The following is a 26167-nucleotide window of genomic DNA, read 5'->3' as shown; positions in this document are numbered from 1 at the left end:
TAAAGAGGAAATTAAAAAGAAGATGGAAGCCAATGAAAATGATAACACCACAGCCCGAAAACTCTGGGATGCAGCAAGGCAGTCAAAAGAAGGAAGTATATAGCAATCCAGGCCTTCGTAAAGAAAGAAGAAAGGTCTCAGCTACACAACCTAACGTAATTTGCTGGAAAAAGAACAGTAAATAAAACCCAAAAACAGCAAAAGACAGGAAATAATAAAGATTAGAGCAGAAATCAATGCTATCAAAACCAAAACAAACAAACAAACAAACAAACAAACAAAAAAACAGTAGAACAGATCAATGAAAACAGAAGCTGGGTCTTTGAAAGAATTAACAAAATTGATAAATCCCTAACTAGTTTGATTAAAAAGAAAAAGGAAAGGACCCCAATAATAAAATCAAGAATGAAAGAGGAGAAATCACAACCAAAACAGCAGAAATACAAACAATAATAAAAGAATATTATGAGCAATTGTATGCCAATAAACTGGGTGTTCTGGTAGAAATGGACAAATTCCTAGAAACATATAAACTACCAAAACTGAAACAGGAAGAAATAGAAAATTTGAACAGACACACAACCAGTAAGAAATCAAATTAGTAATCAAAAATCTCCCAAAAAACAAGACTCCAGGGCAGATGGCTTTCCAGGGCAATTTTACCAAACATTTAAGGAAGAGTTAACACCAATTCTCTTGAAGCTGTTCCAAAAAATAGAAATGGAAGGAAAACTTCCAAACTCTTTCTGTGAAGCCAGTATTACCTTGATTCCAAAACCAGACAGAGACCCCACCAAAAAGGAGAACGATAGACCAATTTCCCTGATGAACATGGATGCAAAAATCCTCAACAAGATATTAGCCAACCCACTCCAACAATACATGAAAAAAATTATTCACCACAACAGAGTGGGATTTATACCTGGGATGCAGGGCTGGTTCAATATCTGAAAAACAATTAACATGATTCATCACATCACTAAAAGAAAGGACAAGAGCCATATGATTCTCTCAATAGATGCAGAGAAAGCATTTGACAAAATATAGCATCCTTTCTTGATAAAAACCCTCAAGAAAGTAGTGATAGAAGGATCATACCTCGAGATCTTAAAAGCCATCTATGAATGACCCAACGCTAATATCGTCCTCAATGGGGAAAAACTGAAAGCTTTCCCTCTAAGGTCAGGAACAAGACAGGGATGTCCACTCTCACCACTGTTATTCAACATAATATTGGAAGTCTTATCCTCTGCAATCAGACAACACAAAGAAATAAAAGGCATCCAAATTGGCCAAGAGGAGGTCAAACTCTCACTCTTTGCAGATGACATGATACTCTATGGAAAACCCAAAAGATTCAACAAAAAAACTGCTAGAACTGATCCATGAATTCAGCAAAGTCGTAGGATATAAAATCAATGCACAGAAATCGGTTACATTCCTACACACCAACAATGAAGCAACAGAAAGAGAAATCAAGGAAGCAATCCCATTTACAGTTGCACAAAAAAACCATAAAATACCTAGGAATAAATCTAACCAAAGAGGTGAAAAATCTATACACTGAAAACTATAGAAAGCTGATGAAAGAAACTGAAGAAGACACAAAGAAATGGAAAAAGATTCCACGCTCCTGGATAGGAAGAACAAATATTGTTAAAATGTCAATACTACCCAAAACAATCTACATATTCAATGGAATCCCTATCAAAATAACACCAGCATTCTTCACGGAGCTAGAACAAATAATCCTAAAATTTGTATGGAACCAGAAAAGACCCCAAATAGCCAAAGCAATCTTGAAAAAGAAAACCAAAGCAGGAGGCATCACAATCCCAGACTTCAAGCTATATTACAAAGCTGTAATCATCAAATCATCAAGACAGTATGGTATGAGCGCAAACGCAGACACTCAGATCAATGGAACAGAATAGAGAACCCAGAAATGGACCCACAGACGTGTGGCCATAAAGACACACTCTTTAGCAAGTGCTGCTGGGAAAACTGGACAGCGACATGCAGAAGAATGAACCTGGACCACTTTCTTACACCATACACAAAAACAAACTCAAAGTGGATTAAAGACCTAAATGTAAGACAGGAAGCCATCAAAATCCTGAGGGGAAAGCAGGCAAAAAACTCTTTGACCTTGGCTGCAGCAACTTCTTACTCAACACGTCTCCAGAGGCAAGGGAAACAAAAGCAAAAATGAACTATTTGGACCTCATCAAAATAAAAAGCTTCTGCACAGTGAAGGAAACAATCAGCAAAACTAAAAGGCAACCAATGGAATGAGAGAAGATATTTGCAAATGACATACCAGATAAAGGTTAGTATCCAAAATCTGTAAAGAACTTATTAAACTCAACACCCAAAAAAAAAAAATCCAGTGAAGAAATGGGCAAAAGACATGAATAGACACTTCTCCAAAGAAGACATCCAGATGGCCGACACATCAAAAAATGCTCAACATCACTCATCATCAGGGAAATACAAATCAAAACCACAATGAGATACCACCTCACAACTGTCAGAATGGCTAACATAAACAACTCAGGCAACAACAGATGTTGGCAAGGATGCGGAGAGAGAGGATCTCTTTTGCACTCCTGGTGGGAATGAAAGCTGGTGCAGCCACTCTGGAAAGGAGTATGGAAGTTCCTCAAAAAACTAAAAATAGAACTACCCTACGACCCAGCAATTGCACTAGTAGGCACTTATCCAAGGGATACAGGTGTGCTGTTTCAAAGGGACACATGCACCCCCATGTTTATAGTAGCACAATCAACAATAGCCAAAGTATGGAAAGAGCCCAAATGTCCATCAATGGATGAATGGATAAAGAAGAGGTGGTATATATATACAATGGAGTATTACATGGCAATCAAAAAGAATGAAATCTTGCCATTTGCAACTATGTAGATGGAACTAGAGGGTATTATGCTAAGCAAAATTAGTCAGTCAGAGAAAGACAAAAATCATATGACTTCACTCATATGAGGTCTTTAAGAGACAAAACAGATGAACATAAGGGAAGGGAAGCAAAAATAATATAAAAACAGGGAAGGGAACAAAACAGAAGAGACTCATAAATATGGAGAACAAACTGAGGGTTACTGGAGGGGTGGTAGGAGGAGAGATGGGCTAAATTGGTAAGGGGCATTAAGGAATCTAGTCCTGAAATCATTGTTGCAGTATATGCTAACTAACTTGGATATAAATTAAAATAAATAAATAAATAAATAAATAAATAAATAAATAAATAAAAGGGGGAAAAATAAAGAAAAAACAAAAAAAATATTTTTAAAGAGAAAAAGTCATAGAACTAAATTATATACACACATGAGAGCTAGCTTAGACCTCCCAGTAAAATAAAAGTCAAATAAAAAAACATTGCCATCATTTGCATACTTTTTTTTCCCTAAAATTTAGTGATAGTTTTTTATCCTTACCCTTCTCTCTGATCAATCCCATGACAATAGCAAAGGAAAGGTAGAACCAAAGAGCATAATCTGATTCACCTGCATTCAGTCCAACTTCATCTCAATGCAAGTCTGATCAAATTCATTTTTCCCAAATAGCTGATGAGAAGAAAATAGCTCCATCCTAAACTCATTCAGAAATAGTTGGTCAGCCAAGACTTGGCTCTATACAAATTTGGATACAGAGAACCACCCCAGCCAAAAGTCATCCCCAAATGGCTATTCATTCAAGACCTAGTTCTACACAAACTCATCTGAAATCAACTTCCCAGAAAAGAGTTTCCTGTCCAAAGCTCATCCAAAGGCAGCTCCTTACCCCAGACCTGACTCAACATAAATTCATAAAAGAAAGGCTGACCTACAAAGAATTCTCCTGTCCAAGGAAGTTATTCAGCAAGGAGCCACTTCAAACAAACTTATTTGAAACAAGTTAATATACAAAGAACTATACCATCAAAAACTCATCCAGAAACAGCTGCCTCTTAGGGGCACCTGTGTGGCTCAGTCAGTTAAGTGTCCAACTTCAGCTCAGGTCATGATCTCACAGCTTGTAAATTTGAGCCCTGCATCAGGTTCTGTGCTGACAGCTCAGAGCCTGGAACCTGCTTCGTATTCTGTGTGTCTCCCTCTCTCTCTCTCTGCTCCTGCCCACCCCTCTCTCTCAAAAATAAACATTAAAAATTTTTTTAATTGAAAAAAAACAGATTCTAACAAAATTCATCTAAAACTAACTTATCAGAAGAACATTTCCTCATCCATAGCAGATCCAAAAACAGCTGTTAAGACCCGGATGTACACAAATCCACTGAAAAATAATTAATAAGCAAAGAGCCAACCCATCTAAAATGCATCCAAAAGCAGTTGCTTCATCAGGTGTAGCCTTTCCATATTGTCATCCAAAAACAGTTATTAAGCAGAGAATTGTGTTGTCCAAAGTTTTTCTTATACCAGCTATTTAGTCAGTTGCTTGTTCTGCAAAAACTCTTACAAAGCCTTGTAGTCAATCAAAATCTCACCTATCAAAATATTTTTGAAAATTTATTATTTGCACCAAAAAAACCCCTCATAAATCTTAATCTTATCGAAGGGCATCTTAAGAAATATCTGATCTCACCAAACTGTCCAAATCCACAAATCAACAAGAGACTTGGACAAACTCAACCTTATCAAAACGAAATCTTCCCTTCTGTGATCCTCTATCCAATCCCACATCCAGATCTAATATTCTCATTTTCAAGCTCTCACCTTCAAACAAAAACCACTACTATAACTTTCATTGCCCCTGCTATCACTACTTCTGGAGCAACTTCCACTATCACCACCACATGTGCAACTCAGCTCAAACTATAATTTCCACACTAACATCTGCTATAACCATAAAGCAAACCACCCCAACCTACAATAGCCCAGAAGTTGAAACCTACAACAATTACTTGGAAACAAAAGCATCTCCCTATGATGGCACCCATCTTATACTGACTCTGAATCTAACTTTGGAGTCTCCATTTGGCACCATAGAATCATATACTAACTTTCCATCTGACGTTGAAACTATGTATTTTCCTGATTACTTCCACAAAACTGAAAGTAACTACCCCACTGGCAGTATTGTACAGACTCTGAAACTATATAAATTCTCAACACCATCCCAGAACCTTATCTAAGCCATTTTGCCATAATCCAAACGCTGAAATTATGAATTCATCCATTACACTAGTACTACATCTCTTATCCCTCCCCTCATCATTCTCATTTGTTGCCATTTGCAGAACATTCTTTTCCATTTTAGAAAATCATCTACAATCATCCTAACTTTTTTTTAATTCGCAAGTGTGTACTTTTAATGTTGAGTTGAAATTTTTCAGGGTGCCTGGGTGGCTCAGTTGGTTAAACGTCCAACTTTGGCTCAGGTCATGATCTCGCAGATCACGAGTTCGAGCCCCACATTGGGCTCTGTGCTGACAGCTCAGAGCCTGGAGCCTGTTTTGGATTCAGTGTCTCCCTCTCTCTCTCTCTGCCCCTCCCCCACGTGCATTCTGTGTGTGTCTATCTCTCAAAAATAAACATTAAAAAAAAAAAGAAAGAAATTTTTCTACATAAACAGAGTACAATGTTAACACAATCTATTGAGTTCAACCTTATAGTATATAGACATTTATATAACATATCCAACATTTCTAATGACACTATATACTATATTACCTCTGACAAGGGACAATCCACTCTGCCAAGAAGTCTGGACATATTTTCTGATGCCTAATCCAAACAGAACTTCAAAAACTTGTATTTGTAAAATACAATTTGTAAAAACTTGTATCGTTATATTCTATTTAGTAGAATTTTAGGTATATTTAATCTAGTGGCTGTTCTGACATTCACCAAAATATTCCATAAAAACGTGGTTCTGCTGCAAATTTCCAAGTATATGTCCTACATTCCACTGGGATAGTACAAACTGGTCAAGAGTTTCAAAGAGTTTTGTAAATTTACAAAGTCAAGCAAGTGTTAATTCAATTCAAGTCATATTAATTATTCTACCACATGTAAGATACTTTGGTGCATGCTACAGTAAGCAAGACACAGGATCTTCCTTGAAATCTAATATCTCAAAACATAAGCATAAACAGTAATAGCATCAGCCAACATAGAATAAAATAAATAAGAAAGCTACAAATTCCCAAAAGTTGTTAGGAAAGGAAAAGGCTGACTCCAAATTAGGGGGGAAAAAAGAAAAACTTAATGGAGATTGTAGCATAAAGAAGGATCTTTAAGGATGAAGAGAACATTGAGAGCAGAGATGAAAAGTGAGACCCCAGGCAGAGGGAATACCAAGAACAAAGGCAGAGAAATAAGACGAAAATGTTCTAAGGCTGTCTTCTGACCTCTACTACACACTTCCATTTTACCTGCATGTTAGACCATGAGCAAATACTTGCAGTATTTCCCACAAGAATTCAAGCAGAGATTCTGTCTTACTTACTCTTGTGTCCTAACATCAAGTACAATGCTTGGCCCAGCTCAATTTAGGGTTTTTTTTGTTTTGTTTTGTTTTTAATTTAGGTTTATGTTTAATAGGTGTCATTGGAATTACCTTGCATCATGGAATAGTAACTGCAGTTTCCAATTATTCATTTATTTGATTTATTCAGTCAAGCTATTGATATAGTTAATAGCCATCATGTGTCTCAAATTCTTTTAACACTGTGGTTGAATTATCAAGTGGTGGGAGGAGAGAGAGAAGGTTTCCAATTTGCCTTATCCTTTCATTGACAAACAGGGTCTTCTTAGACCAGGATTCACAAAGAGAACCTTGGGTATGGGTAATTCCAGATCTCCCCACATCCACTGGATTACTTGACTTGAGAAAGCCCAGAAAGCTCAAGGATCACATAATTATTAGAGGTGTCCACAAAGATTCCTCTAAAGCAGACACTCTTAACCTGAGCTATCAGGAGACCCACAAAACCTCTAAAGCTTTCTGATACGCATAGTATTCATGAGCAAATGTGCCCTTTTTCTTAGAAGATGGTGTATAGATTCTATCAGATTCTCAAAGAGGTGCATAACTCAAAGACACAAAAGTAAAACCAATTAGAAAGATCAAGAAATGTCTAGACTTACACGCCTAAAAGGTGTCATCTTTAGTTTAATGAATCCTGATAGCCTAAGTCATTTCAGAAAAATAAATTACCTCACTGTTTTTGCTGATGTCTCTCAGTTTTATAATGATTTAGGAATTTATTTCCTTTTATAGTACATATTTCTTGCCACTTAAATCCATAATTATATTATTGTAAGTTATCTGCTTTCAGACTTAAAATTTCTTGTCTAAGAAAATTACTCAGCCTTCTGAGTTTCCCTTGTTTATTTTGGTCAAATCTCACTGACTGCTCAGTTTTCGAGCTAAGGCGTGTCTCATTCCCACTTGGGGTTGGAGGCATGTCTGCAGGAGACATTGGATGCGCTGTCAGTCCCCTGAATCACCCAATGTCCAGACAGTCACAGTGATTCAGTTCCAACAAACTGTTTGCTAGCACTATACTCTAGGCCAGGGGTAAAGCACTAGCCTCCTCACTTAAGCCCAGAAAACAACAGGGCCATAGAATTCAACTCTGCCTTCACCAAAAAGAAAAATAATAATAATAATAATAATAATAATAATAATAAGGAAGTCTCACTTCCAACACATTCATTGAAAATAGTGCCCAGGAAGTGGTGCCTGGGTGGCTCAGTCAGTTAAGTGTCTGGCTTCAGCTAAGGTCATGATCTCACAGTTGGTGAGTCTGAGCCCCATGTCAGGCTCTATGCTGACAGCTGGAAGCCTGGAGCCTGCTTCATTCAGATTCTGTGTCTCCTTCTCTCTGCCCCTCCCCTGCTCACATTCTCTCTCTCTCTCTCCCTCTCTCTCTCTCTCAAAAATAAATAAACATTTAAAAAAATGAAAAAAGAAAAGAAAATAGTGTCCAGGGAAAGTAGCTTCCCTAATGTTGTGGGCTCCCTCCCATACAATAAGGGTGCTTGAATATATAATGTTTCCCCCCACCAAAATGTAAGCTACATGAGGGCAGGGATTTTTGTCCCTTGCATTCACTTTTATTTCTGAAATGATGCTAGCAAAACACAGAGAAAATACAGGCTGAATTATGAGTTGGGAGAATGAGTTGACTGGACAATGGAATGAGTTGACTGTATCTATGAAAGCCTGTGAGAACATAAATAAAGTTGCCTCCCTTTCACATCTGTCAGCACTTATATTCCATTGCTCCTCTCAATCTCACCCCCTTTCCAGACTATTCTCTGTCTCACCAATTATATTTATTCTTCAAATCCATTTAAAACCCCATCTCTTCCCTGAAGTTTTCTTTCACCTCAACTTTGTTCCAAAGACCTATACATCTACCATTTATTCATTGACATGTGGTGACCATCTGGTGCTTTGCAATGTCATTAACATAGAAGACACTAAACAAATGTAAGATAAGATCCTAAGACTCTCCATCCAATTCAAGAGAAACATATAACTGGGAAATAATGAAGGAGCCCAATAAGATAATGTCTAACCAAGGGCCAAAATGAGTAATAGAAGCAAACAAAATGCTACAGAAGATTACAATTAGGCGTCTATCCAACCTTGTCTTCCACTGCTACCCTCACTCCATTTTGTTCCAGTGGTAGGAAACAGTAACATCATTCCTCCATATCTGGACACTTGGTCTGCCTAGCTGTTCTGCTTGCATTCTTAATGAATTTTTTTTTTATCCTTCAAAACCCAGCTGAGCTGAGAGTCACCTCCTTACTAAGCTTGTTCTTCTTTTCTGTCCCCAACAAAATTAACCTTGCTGTCCTTCATACATGTGATTGTTCCTATTATTGAACTTACCATACATACAACTGCTAACATTTGTGCTTCCCTCCCAGACAGTATTCCTATCCTTATCTGACAATAATAAAAATTAGTTGTGTAATGAATTGAATAGCTACAGAAAATTTCTTTGGAATGCCTCATTGCCTCAGACAATTTTCCATTAACAGACACTTGGACCCTAAAACAAACCAAATCTAAGATGGCCTCCCATGTGAGATCTTGGCAAACACAGATTCATCACTGATTTGCACCTGGCGCCTGGGTGGCTCAGTCAGTTAAGCATCCAACTTTGACTCAGGACATGATCTCACTGCTCGTGAGTTTAAGCCCCACATCAGGCTCTGTGCTGACAGCTCAGAGACTGGACCCTGCTTCGGAATCTGTGTCTCCCACTCTCTGTCCCTCCCCTGTTCACACTCAGTCTCTCTGTCTCTCAAAAGTGAATAAGCTTAAAAAAAACTTTAAAAAAAAAGGAAGTTGTTGAATAGACCCAACCAACTTCCATAAAAATATTGTTAAAGAGGTGGCACATCTCAAAAAACTCCCAGTGTAGCCTGGGACCCTGAAAACCTATAATGAGCACTTATTTATTTCTTTTTTTGTTAAACAAACCTCAGTGGACACCTGTGTTTTTGCTTAAGTTTCAGTATCTTTCTCCTCATTTAAAATAAAGCAGGCAATTGAACATTTCTGGATGACAATTTGGCCATATCTATTAACATTTAAAACATAGATATCTTTGGGGCGCCTGGGTGGCACAGTCGGTTAAGCGTCCGACTTCAGCCAGGTCACGATCTCGCAGTCCGTGAGTTCGAGCCCCGCGTCGGGCTCTGGGCTGATGGCTCAGAGCCTGGAGCCTGTTTCCGACTCTGTGTCTCCCTCTCTCTCTGCCCCTCCCCCGTTCATGCTCTGTCTCTCTCTGTCCCAAAAATAAATAAACGTTGAAAAAAAAAATTAAAACATAGATATCTTTTCATTCAGCACTTCTGAGATTAAAACCTACAGAAATACTCCCACATGTGTGAGACAAGCTTTATAAAGATATTCATTGTACCACTTTTATAATTACAAAATGCAATGGAAGTAGATTAAATGTCCATCAAAAAGAAATGTTACGTAATATAACATAACCATTAAATAAATGAAATAAATCTAAATGTACTGACACCTGAAGTCGTCCATTATTTAAGTAATAAAGTTGCAAAGCAATATATAATAGGCCTCACTTTCCAACTGTATACAAAGCTGTACATTCTGATGTTTGATTTACATGTTCACATAACATTACAAACATGACAAAACATACATCTGGAAAGTCATTTGGGAGGGAGATGAAAGTGAAAGAGGATTGTAATTTTTTTTATTGTCTGCACTTTTTTTTAATTGCACAAGGTATGTGTTCCTGAAATACCCTCTATTCAAATGGTAGACATTGGGTAATATGATGTCTGCAGCTAATAACTCACTTAATGAAGTGTTGGGAAATGAGAGAAACCAAATGATTTCACGGACAGCTAAGTCCTGATTGGTGTCTCAGTTGCCAGCCTCCTGGAATTGAGTTTAAATTCCTTCTACAAACTTACAACTCATCCAAGGGTAAAATTATTCAACACAGAAACTGGAGAAATCAACTGGACTTTGGATATTGTTTCACCTGTACATTTTCCTGAGTGGAGAGAAAGGTAACATCAACTGATGATATTTCAAATAGAACTTTTTTTTTTTTTTTAAATCTTCTCTGAAAAGGGGGAAAAAATAGAGTGAAAGAGTGACATCATTTTGTTATTATAGGCAGCATTTTGAAACATGAAGACTATGATTCTACTGCTTTATCTTCTAGGATCAACTCAGTCATTACCAGTAAGTGCAATATGTTTATTTTATTACCAACCAGCGTCAGCAGCACCCTCTGCTTGTAGACCTTTCTTCCTGCATTCCATCAAAACTGCTCTGTCCTGTAACCCATTCCCTTCGTTTTCTGTTTTTATTTTCCAAAGTGAAAAATGATAAACTAATACGGTTTAGTGCATATTTCAAATTCTTAGATTTTAAAAATGCATCCACTCTAACATAGAACTTTAATTATTTTGGCAGAACAATAGGGTAGAAACCGGGGGGAAGGGGGGAGGAATGCTTAAATTATACCTACTCAAAGTAGATAATTATTTTACTTTCCAAAAATAATTTAAGACTTTCTTGGAGATCAATTATTTTCTCATGACTAAAGAGGTAGACTGTACTTTCTAACTTTCTTAATTGGAAGCATGAAGCATGAAGACTATATAAACTCTGAAAAGGCTACCAAATTATGCAAGTATATAAACTCTAAAAAGGTTATCAAATTGCACAACAGCAAGGGAATATTACAAAGTGTCTAACATTTTTTACTTAGAACATTTCACTGAAAAATACGTTCACATTTAACAAGTTTTTGAAAGGAAGGAGCACCAGTGTTCTAACACATACTTCAATTGTCCTCCAATATTTTATAGACGTACGTGTGGGTGGTTTGGATCTCTCGATGGACTTCCCTTTGACCATTTGAGCTGCTTGAGCATGTACACTGAGAAAAAATTAGAAGGAATTTTCTGTGAAATAGAAGAAATGAAAAAACCCATTTATAGTTGAACTCACTGGACACGTCTATAATCATCTATACCGTCAACAAATACTTAGTGAAAACTCTCTATGTACCCAATCCTGTGCTAGCTGTTGAAGACACAATAGTGGAGGGCAGAGGGGAAGACATGACCCTTCACGGTGTTCACGAGGATTGTAGATATTAAATATTTTTTAAAGAAATGTTAAATTATAACTATGATTACTTCTATGAAGAAGATGAACAGGGTGAATTTATGGGTAGAGGATACAACCAATCTCCTTATTTCACTCCAAATATACCTACATCCCTCTTTAAAGAAGGTGTCCACAAAAAAAATAATTTGAAACAAGGTAACTTAGTAATTCTTTTACAAAACATGGATTTTTCACTTTAAACAAATTTACCAAAAAGTTTTTCTAGATAGGGTGTCTATGGAGTATTTAAATTACCATACTACTTGTAAAAACTCAAGGTAAATAAAACTTTCCAGGAGCACAGCTATCATGCAAGGTTGACTCAGGAGTGGCATGCAGGTTAATGCAGATTGCTAACAGCCAATGACGTGAGAGCAGTGTGAGTGGTACAGGGGATGTGGGGTGTGACACTGACATGTCTATAAGTATAGTAGTGATATTTACCAAATGAAAAATCATGACACATAGACAAAGTATTTTTTATTATTTGTAGATGAATTTATTAAATTATCATAAAGCCATAAAAATGAATCAATTTTTAAATGTGGACATTTCAAACAGCCTAGTGATTGTTTTTAGTAGATCCAAAGCTTGGGAATAGGGTACACATTGGTGATGGGACAAGTTGCATATTTAGGAGAAAGGCCAGGGTAAGTGACCCTGACCAATAAAACAGTGCACTCAAGCACTGACTTGAAGCAGGTGAGGGAGTGAGCCAATGTCCGGGGTAAGAACATTGCAGAGAGAAGGAACAGGTAGAGGTGAGGTTTTAGGACAAGAATGAGCCTTATCTGTCCCAAAGACAGCAAACATCTGTCCCAAAGACAGCAGCAGAGTGAGCAAAAGGAAATGGGGTGGGATGGAAAGTTCAGAGAGACACTGGAGGCCCAGGGCATGAGGACTTTCAGATCATTGTAGGGTCTCTGATTTTTACTCTGAGTGAAAATAGAAGTCAATGCAGAGTTTGAGCAGAGAAGTGAAAGAACCAGACTATTGTTTTCAAAGAACCACTCTGGCTGCCATGCTGACAATAGATTGTAGGGATTGAAAAACACACTTACATAATCTTACAGCTTAAGGGGACCTCTAAGGACAATCTTACTTCTTACAACTGAGGGGTAAGTCCAGAGTGAAACCAGTCAGTAGAAGCTTCAAGATAATATCCAAGTTACCCAATGGCTGATGCAGTGCTGGAGGGCCATACCACACTGCCCTCTGGGATGCAGCGGGGAGCATAGGCAAACTGGAGTCAACCTGGCCAGGGAGCTTCTACCTAAATGCAGAGAAGCTAATGAAAAAGGATTTATTTCTTCAAGGACTAAGAGAACTTGCAGGGATCCTGGTGGATGGCTCTGCCGTTCACCGTATCACCTTGGGCAGGTAACTTTGCTTCTGTGGACCTCAGTTTCCTTGTCTATAGAACAAAACCATACAACCAGATGATGTGGATGTCAAGAACATTTCACCCCTACACGTTGGCTATTTTTTTATGGTTTATTTATTTTTGAGAGAAAGAGAGAACAGAACAGTGGCAGAGAGAGGGAGACAGAGAGAATTCCAAGCAGGTTTGCCACTATCAGCATGAAGCCTGATGAGGAGCTCAAACCCCTGAACCATGAGATCATGACCTGAGCCAAAACCAAGAGCCGGAAGCCCAACCTACTGAGCCATCGAGGTGCCACAAGATGGTTATTCTTAATACACTAGGAGGCCAAGAAGGAGATTGAATCTCCATTACATGAAATGATTTGTCAGGCACAAGACAGAAGCAGGAAGCTTCATGAAAACGGAGTAGAAGTTATGGCAGCTTACCTTCAGACATTGGGAAAAAGCAAATGTTATAGAGTTAAGGTGCAGACTATGTATTTCATGTCCTGAAAAAAGGAGGAAGGCAGTTACAGAAAAGGAAGCCTAGGAACTACCATAAGAAACTTACGTGCCCGACCCCACAGTAGACCCTTCCCCACCACACCTCTCTGGTCTCACATTTTTCGCCTCTACAATTCCATCCCCTGTCATGCACCAGAGACATTTGTGCATTTGGGACAACTTGTAACATCCTGGAAATAAATGGATACAAAATCTCAGACACATTCCCGCCTCATCTAATATCTGTTAATTGCAGACACAGCTCAACCCTGCTTTGGGACTTCCAACAAAACTGGCTCTAGATCAGGCAACTCTTCTAAACCAACAGCAGCTAAATCAGGTAAGAGTCCTACAAGGCAGAACATTTGCAGCCAACAAAGGAAACATGTTAAGACTGGGGAATTTAAAATCAAGATTTACATAGTCTTATGCCCGAACAAGAGAGAAAGGCTTCCTTTTGGGAAGAAAAAACAAAAAGGACTAACATAGTTTTTGAAATTTTTGAGCAAGAAAAGCAAAATATCCTCATTCTTTTTCTTTTGTCTTATTGTTTAGCAACCAATAGTAAACTCTGTAAAGCAATAGCTACACCTATTGACAAAGCGTGGTCATCAATGTCCTTGAAATACTGTGACATAGTCGTATGTGATATCTGCCAGAGCTAGCAGGGATTAAGAGGTAATCTATAAAAATAACTGCATATTTCCTTATAGTTTTCTTAAGTTCCATTGTTAACTGATAAGCTTATATCACTGTAAAATCTGTTTCTTTAAAACATATTTAAATATTTTTGAAAACTGCATCGTCTCTTGGCTTTCACCTTCTCAATCCAACCCTGGTTCTGCTCTAAAGGATCCCTCCTTTCCTACCTCTAAATGTTGTGAAATAGTACTATAACAACAAAGTCCAAAGTTCTCTTTTTAGTCTGTGGACATTAGAGAACACTCAAGTCAGGAGCCCATCTCACTCCCTAAGGAACCTGAAGCTTATACAATTTGGGGATGCTGTTTAAGCAAAAGAAGACAAAATTAACTATGTGAAATTAAGTACTAAAGTGTATAATTTACTATGAGATAAGAAATGAGAGTAAGTTACATATTTTTTAATATTTATTTATTTTGAGAAAGAGAGTGCGAGAGCAAGAAGAGGCAGAGAGAGAGAATGCCAAGCAGGCTCTACACTGACAGCACAAAGCCTGAGACAGGGCTTTATCCAGAGAATCAAGAGTTGGGTGCTTAACCAACTGTGCTACCCAGGTGCACTGACACACTTTTAAACTCAACACATTGCTAGGGCACCTCTGAGGGCCATGGAAGGAGTCAAGCTTCACCTCCATTTACCTTCATCCTAAATCTACCTAAATCCACCTGTAATGGGAGTATAGGTACTTGAGGATATCCAGCACGGACGGCATGGTGGCAACAGACAAGCTCTGGTCTCACATCAGTTTCCATGCCCTGCAGGTCTTCCCCTCTTTAAGTCTAATACCGCTGACACAGATGATCACACTGGGTGCAGATCTGCAGCTGGTAAGATTCTTTTATATCATTTTAATATCCGTTGTTAAATGCAATACGTAATGTTTAATGTCCATGTGTGTGTTCCCACAAATACACGCACACACACATTCATTGTAGATAAGTTGAAAGAGAACACAAAAAAGTAGGAGCATTGGATGCTCTTCAGTACATCATTCAAAGTTTTACTTAGCAAGAGGGTTTCTAAAAGAATTAATCAAATTTTCATGTCTTTGCTGCTTTTTTTCTTTTTATCTCTCCTTCAAGCTCCTCTACACATTCCTCCAACATATTTCCCTCACCGCACCCTATAGTGTTCACACACCCACACAAACGCTATGACCACTAGACAAGAGAAAACTAGAGACAAGAGAAAACTAGAAGGGGTAGAAAGATCCTCACTCTTCTCGTGGATTGTCTGTATGGTTTACTCTGGGAGAGGAAACATAATAAATTCCTTTTTTGATTGTTAAGATTGAAACATAGTATTAAACCACATTCAGACTAGATATTTCACTGTGACCTTCACAATTTTTATGGGGATACCTGTAAAGGAATTAATTTCTTTATAAGAAAGCTATCAAAAAATCCCAGGAACCATTGTTACAGCCAAAAGGGGAAAGTGAGGATAAAATCACCTAAGTAATCCTCAAGAAAATGGGTTAAATGCCAAAGGAAAACTTAATATGGGAAAAGTTAGTCCTGGACCTTATGGCCGTACTAGTACACTAAGTAAGTCTTTGAACTACATCTCTATACCTAATTCCTAAAGCAATAGTATATTGCATACTATTTTTCAGGTCTGCATACTAAACACATATATTTGCATAGCAAACCCGTCCTTTAAACATATTTTAACTTTGGTAAATACATTTTGGTTTCTTGAATGGCCAACCTGAAACAACACAGTAACAATCTTTTTCATTGCCCTACAGCTAAATCCTCCTGCAGGGCTGGCGCCTGGTACCCAGACCCTCCCACTGACCCTGGGGGGATTGAATACACAACAGCCACTGCAAGCCCAAGTAAGTTCAAAACAGTTCAGTTCAACAAGGGGGAGCATTTTCTATCAGGTGGAACCCTAAAGGGGAGGAAAGAATTTTTTTAAGGTTCTCGAAAATTTCACCCAGAAATTTACAGAGGAATGTCCAATTGAACATAGAACATCTTTGGCAATTTGGTTCTTGATGAAAACACACAAGGAAAGCCAAGCACGCAACCCCATACCCTCTCTAGAATACATTTGTAGCGGGTAACAGGGAAATGTGAAGAGCTGTAGAAGACTGAAAAGTCAAGAATATAAGGGGAGAAACTGAGAGGTAGCAGGATTCTTTTCTTGCTTGCTGTTTTCCATAGAGGACTTCCTGGGTGACCACAATCATCCCAAAGAGAAATCAAGAGATGGATAAAGTTTATTCCCAGCAAATCCAGTCTCCTGTTTATGCCCTTTTTTCATGCCTCCTCTCAAGTGCTCAATGACTCTCTAGTTCCTTTTCCCCTCCCATCATTACTTGCTTTCAGGAAAAACCCTGAAAAACCCTCCCCCACTAAGATATAAATGACATACCTGGGGCATCACTCCTGTCAAAAGTGTTGCATTTTACCTACAGACAAAGTCCAAGTTTTACCTTCTTAAAACTTCTCTAAATAAGCTTAGTGACTCTGGAGAAAAACACAATGATCCCTTTACAGCTAGACTAAGTTGTTCATAGATAAACACATGAACTGAGCCCTTATCATTCCCACATAATGGTCTCATTTTTGTAGAAGCTTTTTTACGTATTACATATATAGTTGATGTAAGTTATATAGAATTATGAAAATATAGAAAGCAAAAAGAAAAAGAACATTCACTCATAATCCTATCAGCCAGAACTAAACACTGTCAGCATTCTAGGGTATGACCTTCCAGTCCTTTTTCTACACATGTAAGTACATTTTTTTAAGAAAATATGAGTATTGTACATTTTTCAAAGAAAATGCATATATATATATATACATATATATACACACACACATATATACATATATATGCATATATGATAGAATTCTTTTTTTTAAGTTTATTCATCCATTCTGAGAGGGGGTGGTGGAGAGGGACAGAGAGAATCTTAAGCAGGCTCCATGTCCAGTGCAGAGCCCAACAGGGGGCTCGATCCCACAAACCCATGAGATCATGACCTGAGCCAAAATCAAGTCAGACACTTAACCAATTAGCCACCTAGGCCCCCTTCACTTAATATATTTTTAATAGTCTTTGTATTTTGAAATATTCACTAATAAAATGGTTTTTAATGATTGCTTAGCATTCCATCATATTGTAAAAATTGTGGGGTTTTTTTCACCCAAATGTGTGCTTCTATAAACAATATTACAGTGAATATCCTTTAACTAAGTCTTTGATCATGTCAATGATTATTTTCTTATGACCAGTTCTTAGGAACAGAATTTTGGGATCCAAAGACATACAAATATGTAAGACTTTTAATACACATTCCCAAATTATGAAACATGAATACAACAATGGACCAATATATTCTAAAATCTTCCTATCACTATGGACACTTCCAGGTCTTAATAAGAGCAAGCTTAAATTAATTAGTAATTATAATCAAAGCTGAGTTTAACTGACAAAATAATTTTAAGCTGCTCAACTTAAGTTTTATGTCATATGCAACTAAGTACTTTCTCTGTACTTTCATTTATCCAAAATAACACAGGGAACTCTATACTGCTTCATTTATTCATATTTGTGAAATTCTGTGACATAACTAATTTTTACATTTCTTTTTTAATATTGAGATGTATCTTGTCTATCAGTCAGTGCTTATTTCTTACATACATATTAGAGAAAGACTAAAAAGACTAGAGACAGGCAAATAAAATGAGAATCTCCTTAACACATGCCCCTGATATAATCCATATGCTAACTCCCCAGCTTCAGTTTCAATTGTCACCCTGCTTCAACCTTGAAGTCAAATTTAGTACATCTTCAAATTCACCAACAAACATCCACTGGAGTCAAAAGCATTAGTAGGCACCACAGAAGTTACTAAAGATGCAGTAGACTGGGTTTGACACTGCATGCTCCCAACATGCAATAATATAAATCAATCCCCATTCTCAGTAGGGATTCTTCAGTGTCTCCAGGATATGCCACCACCAAGGGTCCCCATACCTGACTTCCTGTGCTGCCCCAGCTCCTTGGAGCCTGCCTCTCCCTATGCAGAGTAGCTTATATCCTCTGCCAGAAACCTGGGCACATGTCCACAGCTCTCATTTATCAACCCAAAGCCAACATGGTTAAGAACGCTAAGGGTGCCTGGGTGGCTTAGTCAGTTAAACATGTGACTCTTGATTTCGGCTCAGGTCATAATCTCAGGGTTCATGGGTTCTAACCTGATATCAGGCTTCATGCTGGCAGCACAGAACTTACTTGGGATTCTCTCTTTCCCTCCCCTGCTTGCATGCACGCTCTTTCTTTCAAAATAAATAAACATTAAAAAAAAAAAGAGTGAACTCCTGAACCATAAAACTTTGGTCAAATTCCAGCTCCCTAGTCACTACATGTATGGTCAAGTTACTTCACCACTCTGTGGTGCACTTTCCTCATGATTTAAAATAGGAATTAAAGTTGAACCTACCCCTAGGGCTATTATAAGAATCAAATGAGCAAATAAACATAAAACACTTAGAACAGTGCCTACCACACAGTAAACACTCAGAAGTGTTAGCTATTTTTATTTCAAACAATTTCTCTACCAAAAAACTTATAAAAATTTTTTCTCCTTATTGTTACACTGGTTAATAACTAAGTTATTTTTTGTTAAACTTTTTATTTACACATCTGTGGTTTCCTGTTTGTATCTTTTCGTTCCTTCAAATTGGCCTTTAAAGAAGAAATTTAATTATGCTTTTTTTCCAAATCCTGAGCACCCCTTCCCCTCAACCCACTTTCCCATTGCCATTCTGAAGATTACTCGGTTGTTTTGCCAGTAATCAAGAATCTGATTGACAGTAAAACTTTTTCTAAATGTATATACTTAAATGCATGTACCTTTTGGCATTATGGGTATTATTGTGCAAACTATCTTGGGAAATTACAAAGTTAAGAGTCCATTTCATAAGACTGTTGCATCTTTGGTGTGGTTAGTATTAAAATCCCCATTTTGATAACTTTTGTGACACTATGTGAATTTCTATAGAGATTAAAATAAACTTTAAAAGCCTAGTTCTCTTGGACAAACTCTAGGTTAACTCTTAGAGTACTAGAGAATGCCAACCCCCTCACCAAAATCTTTTCAACTAAAACTTCATAATGATGTGATTTGAAGTGGGGGTCTGAGAGTGAATGGCCAAGAAAGAATTCTTGAGACATTTTTGGTGCAAAAAAGTGGTTATATTTAAAGCACCGGGACACAGGACTGAGGGCAGAAAGGGCTGTCCTGGGGATTGTAAGAAGCTGTTGGTTTATATACTTTTAAGTTGGGAGGGGCAGAGAAAAAGAAAAGTTCACAAAAGGTTTTCATATGTTAAAGAAGACTTATAGGATCCTGGAGGCCTAGCTATTGTCAAGCTAAGGTTGTTTTTTCCTCTAGCAAAGCATTAACATTAAGATTGGGAGTTCCTATAGGAATGTCATACTCTGCCAGACTCAAGTATTTGTCAGTGGGCTGCAGGTTATGTGGAAATTTAATTTTATCTACATTTCTTTGCCTTTGTTCTCCATATCAATAACATTCGTGTGATTATCAGTGACCAGTAAAGTATTTCTCACTCAGTTCTAAGAACTGCCAGTATCAAGATTATAGAACAACATCATCCATCATTTTCTACCAGTGCTCTATTTTAACAGCAAAATATCCAGGTAACCATCATGAGACTAAATATATTTGCTTCAATAAATCTTTGTATTTTAGAAATCTGTTTTTTAGTGTATCTTCTGAGGTGCCATATAAAAGAAATACATGCATTTTATCCTCATAATTACTTGTAATAACTTTCAGTTTGGAGATAGCTTGAGACCAAAATTAGTTTTTGCTCGTCCAATTTAGTAATTTCTACCTCCTTAATGTGCTGCCTTGGACTAGTTTCCAAATCCCTCTGCGTTGAATCTGCTTTTTACACATCAGATGAGTTTCAGTTCCCATCCAACTCGATGGGCCTCTATGATTAGCTGATACATTGGTAACAAATATTTGTTCAAGGTATATTGTATACTCTTTTTTTTTTTTTTTTTCAACGTTTATTTATTTTTGGGACAGAGAGAGACAGAGCATGAACGGGGGAGGGGCAGAGAGAGAGGGAGACACAGAATCGGAAACAGGCTCCAGGCTCTGAGCCATCAGCCCAGAGCTGACGCGGGGCTCGAACTCACGGACCGCGAGATCGTGACCTGGTTGAAGTCGGACACTCAACCGACTGCGCCACCCAGGCGCCCCTATTGTATACTCTTAAGAAAGTCCCTATATTTATATCATCTGCTTTGAGCATATTTTTTATTGAATTTTTCACTCTTTTTTCAGATGTTGCCAGTTATTGTAGCACACCTTGGAGCCCAGGTAAGATTGTTTTGCAATGTGATTTTTACTTTAAATCAGTTTAGTGTGAAATATGTCATCCTGCCTCAATTCAGCAGATAGTTGCCAAGTTTCCTGTTTACTTTGCACTGTATGAACACTGATAGTAATGAGCTAACACTTATTGAGCATTTACTACACACGAGGCACTGTTCTAGGCATCTAGTTATTTGTTATATACTATCTCAGTATTCAAAACAACCTTTTAAAGACAATCTTTATTTTTTTTGAGAGAGAGAGAGAGAGACAGGCAGAGCAGGAGCAGGGGAGGGGCAGGGAGAGAGAGGGAGACACAGAACCCAAAGCAGGCTCCAGGCTCTGAGCTGTCAGCACAGAACCCAATGCAGGGCTCGAACCTGTGAACCATGAGATCATGACATGAGATGATAGATGCTTAACCAAGCCCCTGGTTCATATCAATTCTTAATTCCACATCTAGGAACACATTCAAATGAAATAATCTGAAATACAGCAAAAATTTATTTACAAACATATCCATCAAAATAATAATATGTGTAGTGGAGAAAAACATTGGATTCAATTTAAATTTAAACAAAAAGGAAATGTTTGAGTAAATGGTACAACATAGAGCAAATACTTTGTGACCATCCAAAAAGGATATTTATTTATTCGATTTTGTCACTAGTAAGGTTAAATGATTATTGATGTAGTATTAAAAGAAAAAGTAAGACCCAAATTATATAAATGACATAACTTCTATTATGGAAAAAAGACATGTGTGAAAAACATCTGGAAGAAAATCCATCCAACTCTGTACAATGGCATTATACTTTTTTTCTTTGTTGCTTTCTACATTTTCCAAGTTTCCTCCAATGTGCATGTATTACTTAATAATAGAAACATTTATAATTTTTTAAATGCAGAAGACTTCACATCATTCAGATAATAAGTGTTAGCAGTCCAATATCATATGCCAGCTTGAATTATATGACACAAGTCACAGAGGCAGTTAAAATATTGTTGAAAATTTTTAAATGTCTCTTTACAAATTTTATAAGTATCTTAAGTTTTTAAGTTATGTTATACATATCTTGCTTCAAATATATTAAAATTTGTCTAATAACTTGTGTTATTATTGTCCTTTTAGGGTACCATCCTAAGCTCAGAAGAATTGGTAAAATATATACATATATACATATATATATATATATATATACACACACACATATATAATTATATAAAATGTATATAAAATATATATATATATATATATATATATATATATATATATATATATAATTACTAGCATTTCAAATTCTTTTCCCTGCTATCACAATCCTTCTTTCTGTCCCCACACAATATCTTTTGACCACACCCGCTAACCCTCGTGCATGCTTCTATAAACCAAACATTTTTATAGGTCCTTGCATTAAGTTATCCTTTTCTAGCTGAAGATTTCACTATCCTTCTCCAGATACTTTTCCATTCATTTGACTTAGCTTTTGTTTTCTCTGTATTGATGTCAAATTCAATTCTATCCAGAAATCCAATGCATATTTTTAAAATGCATAGATTAAAATCTAGGATTCTAAATTATCAAAAGTCATACAATGTATAATAATATACATATTGATATTTATTGAAAGAAAGATTCATTTTCTTGGCTTAAATTTTTTTTTTTAATTTTTTTTCAACGTTTTTATTTATTTTTGGGACAGAGAGAGACAGAGCATGAACGGGGGAGGGGCAGAGAGAGAGGGAGACACAGAATCGGAAACAGGCTCCAGGCTCTGAGCCATCAGCCCAGAGCCTGACGCGGGGCTCGAACTCACGGACCGCGAGATCGTGACCTGGCTGAAGTCGGATGCTTAACCGACTGCGCCACCCAGGGGCCCCTCTTGGCTTAAATTTTTAATTTTATGAAAATATGTTTTTTTTTTCTAGCATCTTATAGTGATGGATGAACTCTTCCCTATACACAGAAATAACTAGAGGGCTGAACCTAAATGAAACTCATCTTGCCATTATTAGACACTTCTATACATTTCCCCTTAAGTCATGTCAGAAAAAAAATGAATTAATGCGGTATCTAAACATGACACTGAAGTTAAGAGTTGAGGCAGTGTCTTGGAAGACAGGTTTCTTTGAAATCTTTCTATTATGAAAAAGGTAGAGATTTGCTAGATTGTTCACAAATAAAATCAAGTAATGGGGCTTTTCTGCAACAATGGAACATCCACATCTACCAGTCATTAAGCCAATTCTGTGTAACACGTACCTTGGTAGATCTTTTACATACATTGCCTTTAATTCTCACCAAGTGACAAAGTACAGATTTTTAAAACTATGCCCAAAGTGGGGCTTGAACTCACAACCCCAAGATCAAGAGTTGCATGCTCTACGGACTGAGCCAGCCAGTCCACAAGAACACAAAGAACAGAGTTGTAACCCAACTTTATAGGTAACAAGACTGAGGCTCAGAGAACCCAAGCACCTTAGGTTCCAAGGTCACAAAACAGTATATTCGGACCAAAAGCCATTTTTCGATCCATTATACCAGTGGTTTTCAAACTTTTTTTCAGTAAAACTCATGGTAACAGCTATATTTTTCATGCAGCTAACACAACACACATACACACATGCACACACACAGACACACTTCATGAAATAGTATTTACCCTTACTGTAGAGAATGCACTTGGTAATTTATAGTCTATTCTTTTTATCTTATTTTTTAATGATGGGCATTACTGCGTTCTTTATTTCAAATCTATGGAGGCCATGACCCCCAGCTTGAAAACATCTGTGTTCTATTCCTGTCTCTCATCTGCCGTAAGTCTAATTCTGGTTTCAGTGCCTGGTAAATCTAGGACAGTGTTTTCAAAAACTTTAGTGTTGGCTCGCAAATCAAACAACTCAGGGTGTTGATAAAAAAAAAAAATGCAGATTTCTGGATTCTGCCCTAAAGTAGCTCAATCAGAATCTCTCTAACAATAAAGCCTAGGAATTACCTTTTAAATAAACTTCTCAGGCCATTCTTTTTTTTTTTTTTAACGTTTGTTTATTTTTGAGAGGGAGAGAGACATAGTGTGAGTGGGGGAGGGGCAGAGATACAGGGAGACAGAGAATCCAAAGCAGCTCCAGGCTCTGAGCTGTCAGCCCATAGCCTGACGCAGGGCTCAAACTCATGAATTGTGAGATCATGACCTGAGCCGAAGTCAAATGCTTAACCGACTGAGCCACCCAGGCGCCCCCTCAGGCCATTCTTATACAAACTTACAATTAAGAACTGTGCTCAAAGAAAATGACCTGTATCTTAATTATGAGCCCTCAACCCTTCTTACTCAATGTCAACATTATCAGAGCTGAGGGGTTTCAGAGAACAAGTCCCGCCTGAATTCTCTCCAAATCCAGTTTATACTAAATTATTTTTTCTTAGGAAGAATTTCTTACAGTAATTTTTTCCAGGGGAAAAAAATAAATGCAGGCAGCAACATTTATTTCCAGTGTGCAAATCATTGACAGACCTATCCATAGGAATTCCGCTGAGTAGCCTCAAGGAATAAAGAAGTGGTTGAAATGACAAGAGAAATATTTCTAACTGAATATTCCAATGCCTTTGAAAAATAAATCAAAAGAAACCTGAAGAGATGCCAACCATGAGATGAGGATTGATGGACTACTTGGATTAATTTTTCCATTAATGTTTAGTATCTTAAATTACTTTAAAAACTTTTGGGCAAAAGAGAGACTATAATTTAGGTTAATAGCAGAGAGAAAGCCCAGCATAATAGTATGGATTTTCTGCCTTAGTTCTATCTCCACATACACCTGAGATGAGCAAATTTTTCATTATTCCTTTTCCCATGACTGGCTTGATTCTGATGTGTCCTTTCTGATACAACATGGAATTGTAGTCACAAAACCAGCATCAGCCTTGCTCAAAAGAAGGAGGCATTTCCTCTAAGGAATGCCCAATCTTGATTATCTTGTCTGACTCTACCATTCTGGTCCTGCGTTTCCTACCTCAACTTGCTACCCTCAAAGGAGAAAAGACTGGTTGACCAGCATTAAAATGTGTCTTTTGACTTTGTTTGCATTTTCCCTTCCTCATTCCAGCCAATGGCCCCACAAATCTTCACAGGCCTCATTTTCCAGCCCCTGTTCCCAGGATCCATCCTGCCCAACAGTCAAGCTAATCCAGATGCCCAGAATGGAATCCTTCCTGCAGGGCAAGCAGGAATGAATCCTGCCATCCAGGGAACCTCAGAAGGCTTCTCTCCAACTCCTAGTGACACAGATGATGACTTTGAAGTGACGGCCCCTGCAGGCATCCGAAGGGGCATGCACACTACCCAGGAAACCACCACAGGGCCGCCAAATGGTAAATATTCTGAGCCAGGAAAATGCCTTGTGAAAGTCATCTGCAGGGTGGGAGCAGAGTTGTCTTGCCTCGACAAATACGGATCCTAATAAAACCAGGGATCCCCTATACCTAACACTCTCAGTTGATTCCAGTACTGTGAGGGAGTATTTTTATTGGGCCACCAATTCTATTGTATCAACCCAGAAAGGAGACATTTAGTTGCTGGCATAACATACTTTCTATCTTAGGTCTGATCTGGGAGTATTTGGAAACAGACTGTCCTTTCCCTTTCTCACCTCCCTCTGACTCCCAAACACATGCAGGCCCGCAGCAGTCACAGTTAATCAATCATAATACTTTTGTCCACTCACCCATCATGGATGAGACACAGAACCTTCTTAACCTAGTGTTGGAAGCAGTAATACTTCCTGTCTAGAGTAATAGTCATAGTAATAGATAGGATTTAGCACAGTAGGTGAACATATGTGCCATTATCTTGAGATGGGACTTAAGAAATGTTGCGAAACTAAGCTCTTTAAGTACCAACAAGCAGAAATAATCATTTAACATGTACAGATCTCTGGAACCAAATGTCCTTGGAAAGAACAAAAGAATGATTTGAGATGGATACTCCTAGAAAAGAAATTTTGATCTCAAGTAAAAATGTTTCAATCCAATATGCTTTTACCTACATTTAAAAAGTGTTTTGTTTTCTTCCAGGAAATCAGTAAGCTGTTTCAATTTTTTTTCAACTAAGCCGCCTAAAATGCAAATCTTTTTCACTGATCATATGATGGAATAGATGGAGACACACTAGAGAGTATCAGAAGAAACTCTTAGTTTACCTAACTTTCTTGGAATTTCAGAAAATATATTCTTCCTGGAGAATAATGACTTCTGAAAACAAATGGATAAATTTGTCTTTGAAATGTAACGTTATGCCACCTTGGACTTGGAAAGTATATGTATTAAATGTATTTTGAAACTGAATTTTTTTTCTTCTTTGGGGAGAGAAGAAAGTGGGACCCTTTCAGAAACTGCATTACATCAGGACTTAGATGATGTTCCAGATGGAGGGCTTTCTTTGGAGTAGGAGGCACTGCAGTCATGGAGTGGATATTGAGCAATGTAAAGATAATTTCTGATTTCCTCACAACCAACTTATTACCCACTCTCTCCCATAAGAGCCACAGCTTTAATTTTCTACAAGCACTCCCAAAATATGAACTGGA

At 37.6% G+C, this 26167-nt stretch overlaps 1 protein-coding gene across 2 annotated transcripts; it reads left to right on the top strand.

Moving 5' to 3' along the window:
- The first annotated feature begins 10421 nt into the window (after positions 1-10421).
- On the top strand, positions 10422-25925 carry AMTN (amelotin). 2 transcript variants are annotated; one of them, XM_025922141.2, is made up of 9 exons: positions 10422-10529; positions 10639-10707; positions 13769-13852; positions 14976-15041; positions 15965-16054; positions 20555-20590; positions 21717-21743; positions 24689-24953; positions 25656-25925. In XM_025922141.2, the coding sequence occupies exons 2-9, from the start codon at positions 10654-10656 to the stop codon at positions 25664-25666; spliced, it is 633 nt and encodes a 210-aa protein (XP_025777926.2). In that variant the 5' UTR covers positions 10422-10529; positions 10639-10653; the 3' UTR covers positions 25667-25925. The 2 variants fall into 2 exon arrangements, with proteins under 2 accessions (XP_025777926.2, XP_086559045.1); XM_086702919.1 differs by lacking the exon at positions 21717-21743.
- Positions 25926-26167: the final 242 nt, after the last annotated feature.

This window comes from Puma concolor, chromosome B1 (genome assembly GCF_028749965.1).
Source record: "Puma concolor isolate L17-30 chromosome B1, mPumCon1.1.hap2, whole genome shotgun sequence".
Lineage (NCBI taxonomy): Eukaryota > Metazoa > Chordata > Mammalia > Carnivora > Felidae > Puma > Puma concolor.
The sequence above is the reverse complement of the archived record's forward strand: the minus strand, read 5'-3'. Positions and strand labels throughout refer to the sequence as shown.

Bases quoted from the DNA above. Each gene is read 5' to 3' on its own strand.
- AMTN (XM_025922141.2), top strand. From the start codon at position 10,654: ATGAAGACTATGATTCTACTGCTTTATCTTCTAGGATCAACTCAGTCA. The intron at 13,853-14,975 runs GTAAGAGTCCTA...CATGCCCTGCAG, and splicing joins ACCAACAGCAGCTAAATCAG to GTCTTCCCCTCTTTAAGTCT. The intron at 16,055-20,554 runs GTAAGTTCAAAA...CTCTTTTTTCAG, and splicing joins AACAGCCACTGCAAGCCCAA to ATGTTGCCAGTTATTGTAGC.